Here is a 21,727-nt window from a genome sequence, read left to right as displayed (position 1 = left end):
AAAATCATGAAAATAAAAATTATAAAAGTATAAAAATATAACAAATGCATATAACCAGATATCCATATATAAACAGTTAACTCACGTTGTCTCGAACTCGGTTGACTCGAAATTTCGGATGAGTCGAAGTTTTCACGTGGTCCCAAACTTTGTTCCATATAAATGTATGTATTTTGACTCCTGATGAGTCGAAATTGGATGGGTCGAAATGTCGGTTGAGTCGAACTGAATTTACGGTCCTAAGGTTAACAAAAGCATTCAAAATTCATTATTTATCTCAAACTAATAAAAATATGTCAAAACATGACCTCCGTGATTTAAATGGATTGAAGAGTTAATCTGACAATACACGTGTAATTCAATTTCCGGTCACTGACAACTGTGATTAATTTGAGACATGCTATTTCCACGAGTGTTTATGTAAGATTATCTTTTATAGAATTTTTATAAATGATTATAGTGATATATTGTTAATTTGTAATGTTCATGAAAAAGTATTTAAAATGTTTACAAAACAATTATTGGTGATTTACACAAGTCTAATGAGCTTTGGTGTGTATAAAGTGAAGATTAATACTTCCGTTGATGATCACCTACGAACTACTCAATCGGCGTCTTTAATCTTATTGTATTTTCTTTTGAAAAGAAAAAGTGAGATGACACGAAATATGAAAATCTCAATTTTCTAAAATTTCTTGTATCCGAGAATCATGAGAATAATAAAATTTTATCAACTTTAAACGACATAATAAACGCTATGATCGATTGGAAGTTACTCTTGGATAAAAGCCATTAGAAATTGTTTTAACTGAAACAATTGAATAAGTAAAAATAATAATTACTCTAATAATGAAAGACCATAACATACAAATACATCGATCTGATACTAGAATATCGATCCCCTTCCAAAATCAATCCTGATTTATTTAAGCTTTACCAAGCTAAGCAAGAGTTGTGTCCCTTGGTCTGTCAAACTTGTGGTTTTCGTTTGAGTCGAACAACGTGTGTCTCGAAATAATTCTCTGGTCCGGTTGAGATAACGATGTATCATGATTCAGTAATTATAGCACTACAACTCATTGCACCTTTTTTGTATTTACCCTCGATTTGTCTCTTCCTAATCGATATATATCACCATATTTTACCAATTAAAAGTTACATATATAAGGATAGTTAAATACATAGCCATGTGTAATGTCTCAACATGTAAAACATCGATTATACCTGTTACACACATGTATGTATATGTGACTAGTGTATCGCCTGATATGTTATAGATGTAATCGTCGTTATCTTATTGACTGTATTATCCCTTTAACAAATACACACGATGGAGTAGCTAAATAAATCAACAAATTCAATGTGGTTGACCTAAGTAGTAAATTGACTGCTAATCAACTATTTATATCTGATCATTTTATCAATGAAATGTTTAACCTATTTCAAGTGTTCAAGTAACAAAGAAACAGTTAAAGTCGGTAAAATTTTCAATAAAAAGAATAATTATAAGTCGGTTTTTGAAATGGAATAAGAACTTCGTAAGCAAAAAGGGTTGATGCCAAAATATATATACATGCCGTCGGGGCAACGAAAACACATTCGTTGCTTATTCACTTCCTTTATCTTACACTGTAAATTACACGCCATTCAACATTTATTTTGAATCATGATAAATGAGGAGTAGACGAAGCAACACAATTTAAAACCAGGGGCTTATTTCTAATGTAGCCTAATTCAGAATATATCAATTACCATCTTACTATTAAAAACATACCAAATATTGAATAAGCACTAATTGTTACTTATATATATTATATTATGGGATTAAAGTGATCATTTGACAACAGTATGAAATAATTATATTTATACTTTTAAACATAACAAATGACGGTTAATCCTTTAAAAACAATAATGATTTATAATAGGAATAGTTACGACTTTTACTTTTTATACAACGAAAATTCATTGATGATCCGGAAAAAAATTATTCTATCTCCGTATATGATCGGGATTTAAAAACCTTGTCATAACAACTTGAAAACAAAACATACCAAAATGGCTCAGGCTGCTTCTAAAACGTGTGAAATTTGTGTTTCCGGACCTGGACATAACTATTGTGAACAATGTGACCAGCTGTTTTGTGATGGATGTAAAATATCTCATTTACGGACAAAGATGACCAAGAATCACACATTTCTAAGTGGTCCAAATATAAACCCGGAAGTAAAACAATATTGTAAAGAACATGATGAAAACTTTATATACTTCTGCAAGGAATGTGATGCACCAATATGTAAAATCTGTGTGATTAAAAAACACAAATCACATGATTTTGCTGAAATCAAGGAATCAACTGAAGGCATCAAAGCGGAGGTCAAAATGATGATCGACATGAAGATGAGAAACCTGCAGTCACATAAAGCAGATATTGACCAAGGTAACAATAAATATCAAGCTGATGTACAGCAAATTGTCCAGACTATAAGAGAAGAGGGCAGACAATTGAAAACAATGATTGATAAGGAAGTTGAAGGTTTTATTAAAACGCTACAGAAGAAAGACACAAAGAATGTTCAAACCTTACAGTCGGTTGGCAATGAGTTGAAAACAGCTTTGGACAAGGCAAAGGAGCAGCAGAAGTTTTACCAAGACACCCTTGGTATAAAAGATACTACGAAATTGTTACAAAAACTCAAACAAATAAAGTCACAAATCGATCAAATAGAAGTAATACAGATTCCAATTATGCCATCAGTCAAATATGTTAGACAAAAAGTAGCAGAGAGTGAAATAGGGAAACTGTTTGGGGAATTAACATTTGGGTAAGTTTGTTCTTAGTTATTGATTCTATGAATTGAGTTGACAATTTTTATTGTCTTTTCCTCTTTTTTTATATGAAAACTTTGTTCTATAAGCGGTCTCTTTTCGACTGCATAAGGTTGAATAAATATGGCATCTTCCGCTTCGTGTTTCAATTATATAATGTATTTGTATCTCAGATAATCAAAGTTCTCCAGATTTAATAGAATATGCGATAATCATGATAATGCAATTTCTACATACACTGTTATTCAAAAATAGTCAGTGTTCTCTGATCATTGATTAAAATAACTAGCATTTCATGAGTTATAAAACAAGCAAATTTATGTGTTGACTTTATAGAATCCTAAATATATGTTGACAGTTTCAATTGGAATTCAGTAGGATCAAACAATCCTCCTAGTACATATTTGAATTTCGATATCTACTTATAGAAATTGAAATACCGATTTATACTTTATATAATAAAAATCCAGTAGCCCTTTTCACAAAACATCTTAAGTGTAAAATTAATCTTACGATACAAATATTAAGTTGACTTGTTAAGGAATGTTAAAAACTATAAAGAACCTCTTATAAGCTAATGATAAAGCGAATTTAAAAAAAAGATTGAATAATTTTAAGACAAAAGCTTTGAAATGAAATAAATTTAAAGGAAACTGTAAATCCGATTTATCAAATAATGTTTCAGGATCCTTCTCAATCCTATTGTACCGTAACATCTCAACTGATTTTCTTTGATTTATGACGAAGATCTATTCAATATTTCACTCCGCAAACGCTTAATTATGTGTTTAAGTTTCAGTGAATAATTTGCCTTTATAGCTGAAGTTTTATCTCAAGACTTTGCAACTCACACCAAGAGGTCAGCAATCAAAGAAAACTAAACGGTTTTCAATAAGGGACATACATAAACCTACAGTTTTAAATTACAAAGTGTCAATACAAACTTTATATAACAATTATCATCAAAATCTTATCAAGTCAATCTTAAGAAAAAAAGTACTTTTAATGCAATTTGGGAACTAGTTTAGTTTGCGTTAATTTTGGGTTTTCTTAATAAATAATTCTGTTTGTTCATATTTAGAAAAACACTGTTTGTTTGATTTTATAATAATGTACAATTTTGACGCACATATAAGATGAGAATGAAATTGTAAATAAGATCATTGTTTTTTCTCAGAGAAACTGTCAAAAAAGAAGAAAACCCGAAACCTCAGAAGAACGTCAGGTTTGTATTTATAATAGACATTTAACAAAGTTGTTTCTTTTGTTTCCGTTTTTAATGTTCTTCTGTGGATTGGCTTTTGCTGCAATAATAAAACCAAAATACAAAGGTTTGACATTACGTTGTAGTGTTTTTCATCTCTATAATTATCTTTTGTTCAATTGGTTTTGATTCCACTTGAATCGATAAGTATGATATTAGGGTGGTACCTAACACTACAGGGAGACAACTCTGTAAAATCAGCTAAACGTTTAAATTACGTTGTATGGTTAAGAAAATATTTAGCTTCTCAGTGATCAAAATTAGTGTTTTTTAAACTGTTAATATCCAACCAGTTTTTTTCTGAGAATGATTGATTCAAGTTTTTTTTTAATTTTTATATTTTTGTCAGAGGGTCAGGGTAAATATTTTGTCAAAATTTTATAAAAATAAAACGAGACAAATAAATTTTAGTCAAGGTACCACCTTAACAATACTCACGTATAATTTACTGGTTCTTTCTCTTGCAGACATGATATTATTATATAACAAACCTAAGAACTAATCAGTTTTTTAGCAGTACCGTAAATTGCTTTAAATAAACTCATCATAGATACCAGGATTAAAACTTTATATTTACGCCAGACGCGCGTTTCGTCTAAAAATGGCTCGAATAAAAATAAATCAAAAGGCCAAATAAAATTGATTCTCTTTTTGCACATACTCAATTAATTTTAGCGAGGTTGTTTTCAGAATATACATATGGTTTACTTTTGATTAATAAGACTAATAGGTTGCACGACATACATTAGAAATGTGAATATGTGTAATTCGTTCAGTTTAGCTTTCCAAAATATTATACCTTAACATTGTAAAGTATTCATGATAAAGATTTGTCAAGAAAAGAGATCAACACTTTTGAAAGATTGCCTAACTGTGGCGCAGAATATGAATATGAATAAATAAAGAAAACAGTAGTATACCGCTGTTCAAAACTCACAAATCCATAGACAAAAAACAGAATAAGGATAACAAACTAAAACTGAGGGAAACGCATTAAATATAAGAAGAGAACAACGACACAACATTAAAATGTAACACACACAAAAACGGACTAAGCATTAGACAGAATCATATGAGAATAACAATTATAACATCAAAACTAAATACATGAATTTGGGATAGATAAGTACCATCACACGTCTTATAGTAATGTGAATTCACACTCAAAAATAAGAGAAAACAAACGACACAACGGAAACACAACGTTAAAAGGTAACACACACAGAAACGAACTATAATATAAGAATGGCCATATTTCTGACTTGGTAAAGAGTATTTAAAGAAAAAAATGGTAGGTTAAACCTGGTTTTGTGGCATGCCACAACCTCCCTCTTTTATGGCCATGTGAAATATAACATTTAAATGACAACACAGGATTACAGGACTACAATATAAATACACAGGAGACCACAATTGACAAAGAAACACACGAATAATAGCTTACAAAAGGAAACAAGTTTAAAATTTAAATACCCCAGAAGTGCATTTTGTCCGCACAAGACTTACTAGTGACGCCCAGATACAAAACTTTGAAAGCCAAAACAAGTAAAAAGTTGAACAGCATCGAGGACCAAAAGTTCAAAAAAAATGTGCCAAACGGCCAGGGTTTTCTGTTAGATACCAGAACATCCCTATTATTTATCTATGAGAGTAAAATAAAAGAGCAAAATTAAAGGTGAGTAATCAAAATAGAAGTTACGTTAACATATTTATACAAGATCAAATGCTATGAAAGTGAGACATCTCCCTTGAAAATATATAAATATGATATGTTTTATAGTGTAACACCAACAGCTAAACAATACAGATACAGATGCTTAGGATGCAAGTAAGTGTTATGTTATGTAGTTTTCTTTTGGAAGAGTACAAAAGACCAAGTATAAGTGCAAAGTTCATTATGAAATCATATATGCAAATTTGAAAGACAGATATGTAAAGCACGAAGCAAGTTTTTCCCTTCTAATAACATTTCATTTTATGTTTAAGATATTATAATACAATTAATGAAACAGATATGTGTCAATCAATATATAACCTTTATTGTCAATACCATACACATTGATTCAACTTTCCTGAATGATATTATCAAAACGCGCGTATGGTATATACAGATGATAACATGGCATATTTTATTTTGGACCCTTTATCAGTCATAGGTCCAAATATTATATCTTTGAGTATTTATGATAAAACTCATGTCGACTTCTCATTGTTAATTAGTTATTTATCGTCAGACTCTGACCTTTACCTATTTTAAGTGATATGATATATTCGGGAATATGTATTCTTCGCTTATGTATTTACTGTTAAATTCTAATTCGTCAACTCAAACGAACATCACTTATTAATCAAATCTACACAAACTCTAACATGGGAAACGCCACTTGCAGAGACAAGCGCACATTTTATTATAAATATGAGTATAATATTGTGGAAAATTCGTAAAAATACACAGGTATTAAGCAGCTTGTACTTGTTTCCCAAAACTAGTGGCCTACAAACCTGAAAATAAATAATATAATTAACAATATTTTTTATTTGGCAAAATGCTACTGTACACTTTGACTTCAATGGCTCGAATGACTTTAAACCATCTGAGTTCACTCGTGATTGAACTCAATATCCCAATTGAACGGACATTACTATAATTAATCAAACACGTGTCAACTATAAACAAACAACATTTTAACATGTTCGATTTTGTACAACTTTGATAAATAAATATAAAAGACTATTCCTGAGTAAACAAATATTCCACCATGATAAAGAGGACACAATAGTTAATTCAACAATGTAGAGCCGTAGACCTTTTTTTAAACTTTTGGAAAAAAAAAGCATTGTGATAATAGCAAACATCATTAATATGTTAAGCCCTGTTTATGTTAATACTGAACCTCAAATATGTAAGACATAAAATATAAATGTCCTCATTCAGTAACTTAGTCAGTGGTTGTATTATCAGTCTATGGAGAAGCGAATCGATAAAAGCTTTTCTTATATCAACGAGCGATATTGTCTTATATCAACGAGCGATATTGTCTTATATCAACGAGTTGCATTGGGGGAAATTTCCGACGAATGTTAGCATTTGTACGAAGAAAGGCAGATTTCTCGGTATAAAGTAATGACTCTTTTCTTAAAACAGGGTGACATTTAACACGAAATACGTTTGCTGTATAATTTCGATGAATTATTTTATGTAATAACAAGGTGTTATTTAAACGAGAAAATTGAATTGTTGAATAAATGGAACATAAATGCACGATTTATCAATTGTAGATATATATAACGTAAGAAATTCAGTGGAATGCAATTGAGATGAATGCAACTGTTTGCTAAGCCAAAATCCCCTATAAGTCAAAGATACTGTTATATTTTATTATGTCAATGCGATGTTTGTCTTATATCATAGCGATGCTTTTTATATATCAACAATGTATGAATGCGATACTTTTCTTATATAACTACAATAGTTTTCTAAAAAAAAATGAACCAAATGACACGTCACAATGCATGTCAAGAAAACGCAAATATAATTCACAAACTTAGTTCATGACTTTTGAAAACGGCTGGATCCACCCTTGAGGTCACACTGCTATAGCCTATCTACATTGGTAATATCGAAATAGACAAAAAATATCATTACTTAAAAGAAAAGAAAACATTCATTCAAACAATCCAATCCCATTCAGCTCCAAAAAACAAGGAATTTTTAAATGGTAAATTAAATATTCCAAACAAATCAAAATGTACAAATGTTGATGTCCCGAACTTTGAAGATACCAACTGAGTAGCCTCAGACTATTAATTCAACGACTTCAGATACAACGAAAATCAAATATCTTGTCAAACAGAAAATGTGTGTATTATTAACATAGAAAAAAATATTGACAAGGAAAACAGTTCTTTTTGGATATCAAAGACTTTTCTCGTTTAGTAAATCGATATCTCTATGAACATAATCAGCTCGCCGCATGTACGCTCTTTTACAGCGTGATGGCCGTGAGGGCATTCCGATGTATTGTTGCCACAGAGATTTGACTTTCGTTTTTGACTCGTAACCGATTGTATAAATACGCGAATATAACAAAATAACAATCCGTATCTATTCTATATTTATAAATTTAGATCGTTCAGTGCTGTTTATTTGGTAATTTTATTGACGTAATCGTTCTTGTACCATCATAACTGTCGTTCCTGTTAAAGCTTTAGACGTGTGCTAGTTCATATTGCACTTTACAAAAAAAAATTCAGCACCCAAATGACGTTTTTGGAGGACTGGAAAGCAGTTATTCATAAGGGGTAATGTTAAAGATTTATAGATATAAGAAGACGGTGCATGAGTTCGAATGAGAAAATTTTTCGTCAAAGTAAGAATTTGTTTCAAGTAAACCATTATAGATCGAGGTAGGGCATTAAACACGGAGCCTTGGCTCACAGCGAACACCACGCTATATAAGAACAAAATACTAGTGTTCAACCATTCAAACAGGAAAACCAACGGTCTAATGTGATTTTCCGAATCAATTTGAACGAGGACAATACTGTATGGTTCATCTTTGTCACAAGTTAGTTTCATTGTTATCAATAAAGAAAGTCGTCCATGCGTGCGTTGCGAACATATCAGATATATATATTATTTTGGTGCGTTTATTATAAAATTTGCTAAATGATATATATGTGAACAATAATTTTGATACTTAGCTATTTGATTACGACATTGTTTATTAAACCGAAATGGTACTGGCATTTTCAAATTTCTAAAATGGTGGATTGAACCTGGTTTTAAAGTGCTAACCCTCTCACGTGTATGACAGTCTCATCAAATACTGTCATATTTACAACGATGCGTGAATAAAACAGATATAATAGTTAAAATTGTCAAAATATAGATACATCAGTCAAATATTAATACTAATAAGTACCAATATTGATATAAGAAAATACCGCTATGATATGTTAAAAGTATCGCATTGATGTTAGAAATAATAGCATTTGTATAGTTATACATTTGTATATTATATAAGAAAAACACAACATTTCAAATTTTACACGGACATAAACGTTTGCTTTAAACTAACTTCTGAATGTATATTTAGACTCAATAGTTGTTTGAACAATAAGTCTCAATTTTTCGTTGCCGAAAACAACATATCCGCATGGAATGTCTGCATACTAGTATTTACAATTGATATTAGACAATATCGCTATGTGATATAAGAAAAGATTTTATCGATTCGCTTCATCAATAGACTGATTATATAAAAATCTATTAATCTATTAATATTATCTTTTCCCTACCTCGGGACTACAGCTTATCAATTTAAATATCGGTACTTGTCTGTCGCAATTTATATGTCATGCTTGTATATGTTCCCATTTGAAGGTCATTATAAGTTAGAAAAGTGGAGGTGGCGATGTCCTAACACAAAAACGTTGAGACAGTGTTTTACGATATACATGTTTTACGATCCCGATCAGAAACGGGTTAACTGAGACGACTTGTTTTCGTCTCAATTTTCCTTATAAGCGCCATGCTATCGCAGTTTTCAGATCTTTGAATAGGAGAATAGATGTCTCAAATGCAATTTGAACTATAGTGACATACTTTACTGGGTATACATGGAGGGTAATACATGTATATCAGGAGAAGCATACCACGTCAACTATCCATACTGGAAGTAATGTGTTGATCTGCTTAGTCATTTCAATTTGTCTTCTTAATGAAATTCCGAGAATGTATTTCCGTTTCAGTTATCTTAACCAAATATACTCATGTTGACCTTTTCTTTTGTTCTTTCCGATTGGTTTGCTTTAATTTGGATTATGGTGAATAAGTACACACATATCAATGTAAACGTTTAAATGCATAAAACGGAAACATTGAACCACATGGGGATTGTGTCTCCATCATTATAACTATGATGAATAGTTATGTTATTGACAAGCATAACACATCCTTTTATTTTATATGATGGTTCACGTTTACTTTTTTAAATTTTCTAGTCTCAATACAAAACATAAACAAGTTTTGTTATTGCACATTACATTGAGGATTGTGTGCATACCAAGGATCTTTTTGGCAGACTAAAATGACATTAAAGACTGGTTCGTGATTTTTTTGTCATTATAAACTGCAAAAAAATATTTGGTGATTTCCACATGAGCTACTAGTAGTTGTCTCAATTCAAAATTTTATTTTAGTTATCTCATCTTATTATTTTTATAATATAAAAAAGAAGATAAGGTATGATTGCCAATGAGACAACTATCCACAAAAGACCAAAATGACACAAACATTAATAACTATAGGTCACCCGATAAGACAATATAAAACAATGCAAACGAGAAAACTAACGGCCTAAAGTTAAGAAGAAGGATTTATTATCTATAAGTTTAGAAGAAGGATGTATTATCCGAATGCTTTGTATTTTTAAATTATGTTACCTGTAACTCGGAAAATATAAATCGTATGATCACATCGTTGTGTATAAATAGCCATAGACAACACTTTTACAAAACACACATATGTGTGTCAATTATTTTGTCCTAGGTTCTTTGCTATGTGTTTTGATTTACAAATATAATTTTAACTCTAACTTGTGTACATTTCAGGACAGAAATAACTTCTGAGTAAGTACTCCTATTCAAATTTATTAACGAAAAGTATACTGAAAAATTCATATTGAATGAATACAAAAATGTGATATAATATAATGATAACAAATACTTTATCTAAAGAGGGTAAAATCAGTAGAAACATTACTAATCTCCCCAGATGCCCTCTGAATAACTTAAAATTTAACAATAATATAATATATACGTTGACAACTTTTTATGCAAACACTAATGACAAAAAACCCATACAGAATCGGTTAATTAACATATTTTGTAAATGTCAGATATACAAGACAAATATGTATATTGATTTTTTAATAAGTAGACAAACTTCATCTGATCATTTCATTTTTAGTTAAGATACAAGAAATTATAATTTCGTTTCTATCATTGTGATTTCTACCGGAATACTGTTCCAAAGAACTGTACCGGAATATTAAAATGTTGCTTTTTTTTAATTTGTTCTCGAACGTGGTATGAAAAGACAATGATTATCTGATGAACGCAAAGAATATCTTCCATTAACATTTTCATTTGTACACGAAAACATTATTACCAACAATACATACTAATATATTTGAGTATCTGACATAAACACAAATGTATTCATCATATCTTACAGTTGAAATAATGTTTATAAACACAACAGATCTGGAGTTAAAGGAGAATATGACCGACCGATCCTCAGTGGCGGGTGCAAACTTCAATACTTAGTTGAAAGGGGTGCCGCTGGGTTTCTGTTACCCCTACCTTTTATATAATTCAAATTTCAAAAAGTTATACCTTTTCATATACTGAGTAGGTAAAAATGTTACCTTTTCCCATATTGTTTGGGTTTCGTTTGTTGTATAATGTGACATTGGAAAACCAAAAGTGTCAAGAGTCAAAAACAAATGGTTGATCAAACACAGCCATGAACACCACTAAAGATGACAGACGAAGTTACAGGAAATTTATTGACCTTATCATATATTTCTGATAGTTTTCCCAACTTATTCCCATATTATCAAGCTTGAAAAGGTGACATTTTCCAGCCTATCATCTCTTATAGAAAGTTGACACCCCAGGGACTGATCATTGATCCAAGACATAGTTTATCATTTACTGTACTGTATACTGTAGTATTACAATAAATTTTATTCCTGATTGATATATGTAAGTGGCATAAACTGTAGCATTTTTATTTATTGGTGTTCTTTATGTTTTAATATTTTACAATAGTGTGCAGTTTATTTTATAATTATATTGATTTTATTTCAGAAAATCACCTAATCGGTAAGTATAAGCATCATATCATTAAATAAATAATTTTACCTGATATAAGACAACTCCTTAAACATTGAGTTCATTAATAAGACTTGTCACAGTCTGCAACCTTCACCTGCTTAATGCATTATGGGAAACTATTCCCTGGTGTAAACTGTGGTGCACCTAGATAAGAACGACATTTGTTGTATTTAATATACGGTCTACTAGAAATATTGGTAGTAACGTCTTGTAAACAATGTTGAAAGAGGACACGATATAAAGTTGTTTCTAAGAACAACCCAATGACAATCTGTATACCGTACTGTAGAATTTAGGTAGCTATCTTGGTGGTAAATTAACTATTTTACACATATTTTGGTTGAATACATGAATGAAAGCAAAGACGTTTGCAGCATGACAAAGACAGTTATTGGAATCGTAATATTTGGTAAATGTGATTCTTTTTAAACCAACATTCTAACAATTTTACTGGATTTAAATATCACTTAAAAGATTACAATCTATAGGAATCAACACTGAAAAAGAGGAAAAAATACCAGCTGTGAATTTGTATATGCTTGTAAAAGGATATGTATCAGTCATTTTTTTTTGGTAGTTAGAAACCAGTTTTATCATTTATATCTAATATACATGTATAGTCATTATATAAAAAAAAATACTATTTGCAAAAGTATGAATTATTCTAAATGATAAGGATGTTCTTATCCTAGCCAGAAAACCCTATATTTGGCACAACTTTTTGGAACTATTGGTCGTCAATGCTTTTCAACTTTGTAGCTTTTTTTGGCTTTCGAACTTTTTTCATCAGACCACTGGTTGGTCCTTTGTAGACGAGACGTGGTCTGGCGTGTTAAATTTAAAAATTAGCACCTAATGTTAGCTATTATTCGTGTGTTTCTCTGTTCTATATGCTCTCCCATATTTTTGTATTGTAGTCCTATCATGTAATGTTGTCATTTTAATGTTATATTGAACATTGTTATAACAGCGGGAGGTTTGGGAGGCCACAAAACCAGGTTCAACCTACCATTTTTTTTTCTAAAAATGTCGTGAACCAAGTCAAGAAAATGCCCATTGTTATATTATAGTTCATTCTGTGTGTGTGTTACATTTTAATATTGTGTTTCTGTTGTGTTGTAGTACTCCTCTTATATTGGATGTGTTTCCCTTAGTTTTAGTTTGTAACACGGATTTGTTTTTTCTCTATCGATTTATGAATTTCTATCAGCGGTATACTACTGTTGTCTTTATTCTACAAATAAAGACAGCAGTAGTAAACCGCGTTTTGAAATAAATAAATCGATTGAGAAAAAAAACCCAAATCCGGGTTACAAACTAAAACTGAGGGAAACACATCAACTATAGTAAACCCCGCCACATTCTTTATGTATGTGCCTGTCCCAAGTCAGGAGCCTGTAATTCAGTGGTTGTCGTTTGCTTATATGTTACATATTTGTTTTTCGTTCATTTTTTGTACATAAATTAGGCCGTTAGTTTTCTCGTTTAAATTGTTTTACATTGTCATTTCGGGGCCTTTTATAGCGGTATGGGCTTTGCTCATTGTTGAATGCCGTACGGTGACCAATAGGTGAATATAACTGTGTTTTTTAGTTTCTTTCTCATTGACAATCATACCACACTTTTTTTTAATATCAGAGAGAACAACGACACAACAGAAACACTAAAATGCAACAAAAACAGAAACGAACTTTAAGATAACAATAGCCATTTTCAAGAAGTCAGACAAAGGTTCAAAAGTCGTGTATAATACAGTTTTAAACCAAGATTAAGTTCAGTTGAAATTGCAGATGATCAAAATTTTAAGAAATGTTTGAAATTGCAAAAACAAAACACAATGTGTTATTAAGTTTTTCAAAAACAATTTCAATACCGACTGATTGACTGGGTTTTATCAACTAATATTGATTTTTTAAATGAACCTTTTGCAGTGCAAGGAAGAACCAGAAACTATAGAACACCTACTGTGGGTTGTTTGTCATATTGTAGTTGAAATCAACCTGGTTCTGTCTGAATATTTGAATTTATGATGCAAAATAAAAACAAAACTCATATAGAGGAACTTATAAAGGACAATTAACTTAATAAAGCATATTTGCCCAAAAAAAATAATTGTGTAAATGAACATATCATATTCTGGAACTCCAAGGTTAAAGTCACTGAATGAATTTAAGAATTGATGTATCGATATGCTTGTACTGTGATTATAATCAACTTTACTTAGTGAAAATGTAATACTTATATATTTTTTTCTGTAATGTCGTATCGTATTGTTTTTCTCTCTCTCATTTTGCTAGTTTTATTGTGTGCAACCATACATGATTATGTATAATGCCTGTCAATCCATGAAGAAGAAAATGATACAGAAAAAAAAACCACTTTATTAATTTCTAAATTATTTTCAAAATGTGATATTTGAATATCCCTACACATATTGATATTTCAATAAATATGGATATTGTTATCTTTGGCCCATATAAAAACTATAATCTATGATATAGTTCTTCAGTGCTGTACAACTTTGTACTTTTTTCACTTTCGATCTTTTATATCTGGGCGTCACTGGTGAGTCTTGTGTAGACAAGGCGCATTTTTGGCGTATTGAATTTTAAACCTGATGCTTGTTGTTATCTATTAATCATGTTTTTCTTTGTCTTATATGTTCTCCTATTTATTTGTATTGTAGTCCTGTAATATTATGTTGTCATTTCAGTGTTATATCTAACTTTGCCATTAAAGTGCGAGGTTTGGCATGCCACAAAACAAAGTGCAACCCACCACTTTTATTCCCCTTTAAAAGTGTCCTGTACCAAGTCAGGAAGATGGCCATTGTTATATTATTGTTCGTTTCTGTGTGTGTTGCATTTTAACGTTGAGTCATTTGTGTTTTCTCTTATTTTTGAGATATTGAGATAAGACATGGCACGGTACTTGTCTATCCCAAATTCATGTATTTGGTTTTGATGTTATATTTGTTATTCTCGTGGTGTTTTGTCTGATGCTTGGTCCGTTTCTGTGTGTGTTGCGTTTCGGTGTTGTGTCGTTGTTCTCCTCTTATATTTTATGCGTTTCCCTCGGTTTTAGTTTGTTACCCCGATTTTGTTTTTTGTCCATGGATTTATGAGTTTTGAACAGCGGTATACTACTGTTGCCTTTATAGTCATTTTCGGGAAAAGAATAAATCAAAGACGCAAGATAAAAAGCCGCAAATAGAGGGACTTAAATTTTATAAAAGACAATTTAACTTTATATAGCATATTTGTCAAAACAAATTATGTGTGTAAATGATCACAACATATACTGGAACTCCTAGGTTAAACCGTTGGCCCTCCATATTTTAAACCACACATTGATTGGATGATAAACAAAATATATTATGTCACAGGAAATGAAGAGCGGAAAGGCTCGTCAAATCACTAAGCATAGTATTATTGCCGGCGTTGCACTGACATATGTAAATGAGATGACATTTACGTGATTTTTTTCTAAATAATCGTTCTATAGAGGCATTGCATCCTTTGTCATAACCGAGTAAACTACTGATTTTAGAAGCCGGAACATATGGCAAAATTTTGCTGATTTTCAAAGCGGTCATTTTGCCTCATCAGAACGGACATTACAATAGCATGATATATGAACGGCAGCCATTACAAAAGCATTATATATGCCCCTAAATTAAAAATGAGAATATGCCCGTTCATATGCTGTTTCAACAATTTGTTCGAATAAAGGTGAATTGTACAGGTTTTTAGGGTTCTTTTAGAGTTCAAAAAAACATTCATTTGACTACTTTGAAAACTTTCATTCTTTTCAATTGAAAATCGGACGCGTATAAACCGACTGATAATTGCTATGTAAAATAGCTATAAATCTGAGAAATGCAAGGTTCAGAACAGAATCAAGATACAAGAAGATATTGTTCATGATTTGTCCGCATATAGGGAAACACCTTGTAGGTTGAATTTAACATGTTTAAAGCTTAATAACTTTTAACCTACCTGCTTTCTTAAGTTTTCGTCCAAATTCTTTTAAAAACATAATGATTTCAACCTTCCCATTTTGAAAAAAATCTTATTTTCAGCATTTTCCCTTATATTTACACATTATTTTTGTAAATATCCGTCAAAGTAAGTTTTCTAAAACACATTATATTTAGATCCATGACGCAAATGGGCTAGATTATCCACAAAATTGATATAATTTAACATCTCAATCCTGAACTAGGGGAAGTAATTTAATCAAAAGGGTCAAAGTCACGTGGTGCAAATCATAGGAATAACGTACCCTTGATTTTGTCATATGGTTCGATTGACTAGAGTTGAACTTATGTTTGGAATACGGTGCAGTAAGACTGAGGATATTCGTTAAGCTGTGGTATATCTTTTTCATCTATTTGAATTGCCACTTCTTTTTATTTTCCTCATTTGTTGTCTTAGTCTTCAATATCAGAATGTCACATGTTATGTCATTATTGAATAATACATTTGTTGATTTGTTAGTTGAATTGTATGTTTTACAACGTTGTAGTTGTATAGAAAATATCAAAATTCAACCTGTTAAAGGTTCACATGTTTATAAGGAAATGATTCAAACTTAATCACATTTAATCTCAACAATTGTAAATTTTAACCAGTTATATATCTGCATTCCAGACAACATGATACATTCATGATTTATTACAGACATTTTTTTTTAAATTCAATGAATATAGTTTTAAAACATGTTAAACGTTTTTCCTTCAAGCATGCTGGAAAATTGTGTTTGATTTAGTATTTCAAGCATGATTTGACATTCTTATTTCTATATCTTTTTTTCCAAATAACATTACATTTGTCCATATTATTTCATTTTACTGTATTTGAATTATATTATACATTTTATAACGATCAATGTTTTTCTATTTATTGTAGAGGTTTTTTGTAAGTATACATTTTTATTTACCTTTCGTAAGATATTCGTTATATAATTATATCTGAGTTATAATCTGGTATCTATTTGTAACTATGCCTGAAAAAAACATCATTTTCACATAAGGTATTGGACCATAATTTTCAGACTCCGAAAGGATTACAGTGTTCCTCAATAATACTGTTCATGGTATATCATAAAGAAAACAATAAAATTTCTACGGAGAAACATCGGGGCCAGGTTAGTTTTTCACTTTGCATCATGTTTCCGGTCAATCAAACAGATTACTGTATTGCTTATGTGATATCAAATCCGGTAAATAGTCTAATTCGGAAGGTCACATTTAAGTAACTGTGTTGCCTTTTGATATTATCATGTTCTTCAAGTCAGATAAAGGGTCAAAAGACACGACTGTATATTACAATTAAACCTAGGTACAATGCCAGTTTTAATTGCAGCTGATACGAAATGAGAGATTATATTCAATATTTATGTTGGAGATGTGAATAAAAGTACATACTTATGCTAGTAGGTTTTAAAAAAATACCAAGCTCTATTCGTTTGAATACCGATTTATTTGTACTAATACTTTACTTTTAAAAATGAATAATGTAAAAAGTATCGTATACACAATTTGTAAGATGAAACAATAAACTATCGAACACTTACTATGGGGTAGACAACTGGCACAATTTAAATGCTTTTTACTACCAAAGTACATATACAAATCGTAGATGCAAGATAAATGCTTGGATTTATAAAGCAACACATATTGCAATGATTACGTATTTTTTCCGTTTTTTTGGTGATTTTCCTTTAATTTTATATTGAGCTTCTATTAAAACTATCAAGTTAGAACTTATACCAAAGAAAATAGTAAGGCCTATTTCCTCAAATACAGGAGTGTGAAAAAATATAAACCAGAAATCTTGTCTTAATTATTAATTACTTAATATGCGTAAATATGCTGATTATGTTATTACTATAATCTTTATCATGTTTATACCAGTGAAACTGTTATATAGTGTTCAGATATTGTATCTGTTATATCGTATTATGTTATTCCCTTCATTTGTTTAATAATGCTTTTTTTTTTATCAGGCTTGCTTAATTATGTGACACCTCACGTGAATATGTGCGAATGCCCTTTAATCCATGAAAAGACTGTAAAAATATATAAAAAACACTTTATTAATTTCAAAATTATATTCAAAATGTGATAGTCGAAAATCTCCAATATTTCTTCGTGTAGACCGAGGAAACCTTGCTTTTTAAGGGGAATCTTTAATTTTATTGTGGTTTTTTTTTCTGAACGGTTTGGTTGGTTGAAAATTTAAATTTAATATTTTGTTTGCGGTTTCTTAGATTTTTCGAAGACGTTACAAACTGTAAAACATTCTCGAATGCACGTTTATCTTACATATTTTAATGAACACGTTAAATGGTTTACATACATACCTTATGCTTTTAACAAAGACAACATGATCCAATAACTGAGAACCGTTACTATAAGGTCATTTCAATTTAGAAAAGTGTTCTTCGTGACCCTTAATCAGTATCAGTAGCAAACATTTTCTCGAAGCATGCGTGGAAATTTGGTTACCAAATTTACTTTGCCGTTCTTAGCATGCTTAGTTTATATCGTTTCATTTTCTCTTAGAAATAAAATAACATTTTACTTTTAATGTTTTTTTAATTGATTGATAACGATAGTTATTTTTTATTCTTTGTAGATTTGGTCCGTAAGTATATATTTTCATTTTTATTTCATACGATAATCGTTGTAGGAATATATCTGAGTTTTTCTGGTATCTGATTGTAAATAGTTTGAAAAAAACATAACATTATTATGTAGTTTTGTGTAACATTATGTTCAAACACAGAACAGGTCAAATTGTCATACATAAATACAGTTCAGGATATAATAATAAATAATTGATGCATGCACTATCATCAAACAAAATTTAATGATCAAGTATAATCACTTTTAATTATGTAAATAAAGGACAACGAAAAGACTCTATGTTAAAAATAAATTTAACTAATTGTTTTCAAGTTTGTTTATTTGGCTAACAAAGGTCTACTTATTATTGTACATGCTGTATATGCCAAGATATGCATTTGCATAGGCCCAATCACACATAAAATGGTCTAGGTCAAATAGTTTTATTTTTTCCCGTCATTCCTCCATTGAGTCGTTCCGTCATTCTGTCATTCAGTTATGGCGTCATTCTCTTTTTTTCTTAACCATTCAAATAGCGGGCTTGTTTTAATATGTAATTAGATTTTGATAATTAACATTTCGAGTTAACATTTGGTTCCGCTGCGCTGTTTTGCCAAAATAACGTGCTTTGATAATTTTGTGAAAATAATATTGATTCAGACTTTGTTCTTAAGCACCTTCACTCATTGAGCTGATTGATAGCGTGTGAAACTATTATGATGAGTTACAGATCTAGTTAACGTTTGGTTCTACTCCGCGTTTTTTTCCGAAACGACGATGTGAGAATGACAAGATTGTTCTTTTGTAAATAAAGACAATGCAATTTCCCATATGGACTCCCTTTACTGATAAAACTGTCCCATTTTTACTATGAACTTTTGTAAAAAAGTATTTTACTGTAAGGATAAAATTATATGCACTTCAATTGTTTTCAAAGATAAAAACATAGGAATGTGTGGCATATTTTCAACATGTAAAAGCCCCAAACCTCTCAGATTTTTTTGATTTTTTGTTCTATTCCTTCTTTAACTTATGGTCATCTTTGGAATTCAATATGACCTCTAATCGTGTGTATTTATATTGGTATTATTCCAAAGCTATGTCATCCGAAATTTTGAGTTTTATGCATTTTTAATGCATTTTTTATTTTAGATATATTTATATAATTTCTTAACTTCTCTTTAATCTTTGTACTTGTATGGTTTTATGAGAATAAACTATCTTTCTATCATAATAGTTGATGGGGAATAAACTTATGTCTTTATGAGATGCGACAAAGCGATAATATATAGCGCTTTGACAAAATTGAACATCAATGAATAATATATATCTCTCCAAAAGAGCATGGTAAGTGTAAAAGCTGTATTTACTTTTGGTTCTGCTCCTCTGATTTTTGCTAACATTATAGGCTCTAGGCGAACAAAAAAGACCACAAAATTACAGAAAGGCAAAACACATGACATATTATTACATTTATGTTTTAATCGACAAAATAAAATAACTGACGATAGTTATTAATATAAAAATAAAATAATGTGGTATAAATGACAATTTGACAACTATCGACCAAATTATTTCAAAACAAATAATTGAAGGCAACTTCTAGATCAATGAGCAAATCCCATTCAAAAAGTAACCGTAAAAGTCCAGACATAACAAATATAACACAATTTGAAAGAGCAAAATCAGTTTACCTTAGAAACTTACATGCTTACTTTGAAGTTTTTCAGTAAAGAGTGTTTATTTGATATGATTTTCTACCACTGATTGAACTACAGACGCCCCTCGATGCTAAGATGGTGTAATTTACATAATTCTTTAATCAGTCGGTTTCATATTTTTAAAACCTGGAACCTGGCCTTTTGTTGGCTATTATTCGTTTGTTTCTCTGTCCTTAATTTTATCCCATTTATTTGTATTGTAGTCCTGTCATGTACACTAAAAAGCATAACAACAACGTATGTTATATATTCGTCAATGATAGGCTGACAAACTTTTAGATGTATTTTGATATATTGAAAGCAACAATTATTATTATATTTTATAAGGAAACTGTTTGATTTACTTCTTTCGTACGATAACAGTAATGTGCTTGTTAAATGAAAGCAACAGTAGTTTCTCAATCTTTACATTCTTAGAACATTGAAACGCTAAATCAAGATTACAAACAAAATGGAAGAACTGTAAAACAACGTCATTCGTTTTCTTCTATAACTCAATCAGTGAATAATAAACCTACAATGCTAGATTGAGAAAACACAGAATTCTGATTCGTGTTATGTCTTAGTTAGATATAGGAAGATGTGGTGTGAGTGCCAATGAGACAACTCTCCATCCAAATAACAATTTAAAAATTAAACCATTATAGGTTAAAGTACGGCCTTCAACACGGAGCCTTGGCTCACACCGAACAACAAGCTATAAAGGGCCCCAAAATTACTAGTGTAAAACCATTCATTAGACCTTTTTTGGGAATCAAAACGGAATATTATCTAAATTAGTTTACAAACTAAAATGATTTTGATTAAATTTCGCACCGTAGATTGTGATCGTTCTTAAATAACAATGCAAGTCAAATACAAGGTTCTGATCATTCCATTTATAGCAACCATTGCTCCACTAATTGTAAACATTTTGTGTTAACAAATATGAATAATGAACAACCCAATCATGTAAAAATCTTATTGGACCACATACAACAAATAAGGTCAAGATAAATAACTTGACAATAAAAATTTCGTTAGACTGTTGGTCTTTAGTATGTGAATCTAATATGATAGGCTACAGATTGATTAACGTTTGGTTCTGCTACGCTGATTTTGGCAGAAATTAAGCGCTAAACTTTGAAAATATCGTGAAAATAACATGTTTATATGTATGTTCCTAAACACATTTAAATATTTTGGGTTGAATTTTAGTATTCGACTCAATTATGATGAGTTACAGATCATGTTTACATTAGGTTTCATTACTCTAATGTTTGCCGAAATTTAAAGCTATGAGTTGAGCTTAAATAAATTAGTTAAAATAACAGTTATTAAGACTATTTTCTTAAGTCCTACCCATATTGAGCTTGCAATCGTTTGTGAAAACGAGGTCAT

The 21,727-nt window shown here is 30.4% G+C and overlaps 1 protein-coding gene across 1 annotated transcript in view; it reads left to right on the top strand.

Moving 5' to 3' along the window:
• The first annotated feature begins 2,019 nt into the window (after nucleotides 1-2,019).
• Nucleotides 2,020-21,727, top strand: part of LOC134695900 (transcription intermediary factor 1-beta-like) — a 105,895-nt gene continuing 86,187 nt past the window's right edge. The window contains exon 1 of the mRNA XM_063557383.1: nucleotides 2,020-2,822. Within this exon, the coding sequence (XP_063413453.1) occupies nucleotides 2,056-2,822 (767 nt within the window). The 5' untranslated portion in view covers nucleotides 2,020-2,055. The remainder of the gene's footprint in view (nucleotides 2,823-21,727) is intronic.

This window comes from Mytilus trossulus, chromosome 14 (assembly GCF_036588685.1).
Source record: "Mytilus trossulus isolate FHL-02 chromosome 14, PNRI_Mtr1.1.1.hap1, whole genome shotgun sequence".
NCBI classification, from domain to species: Eukaryota; Metazoa; Mollusca; class Bivalvia; order Mytilida; family Mytilidae; genus Mytilus; species Mytilus trossulus.
This window is presented reverse-complemented; position numbering and strand designations above follow the sequence as displayed.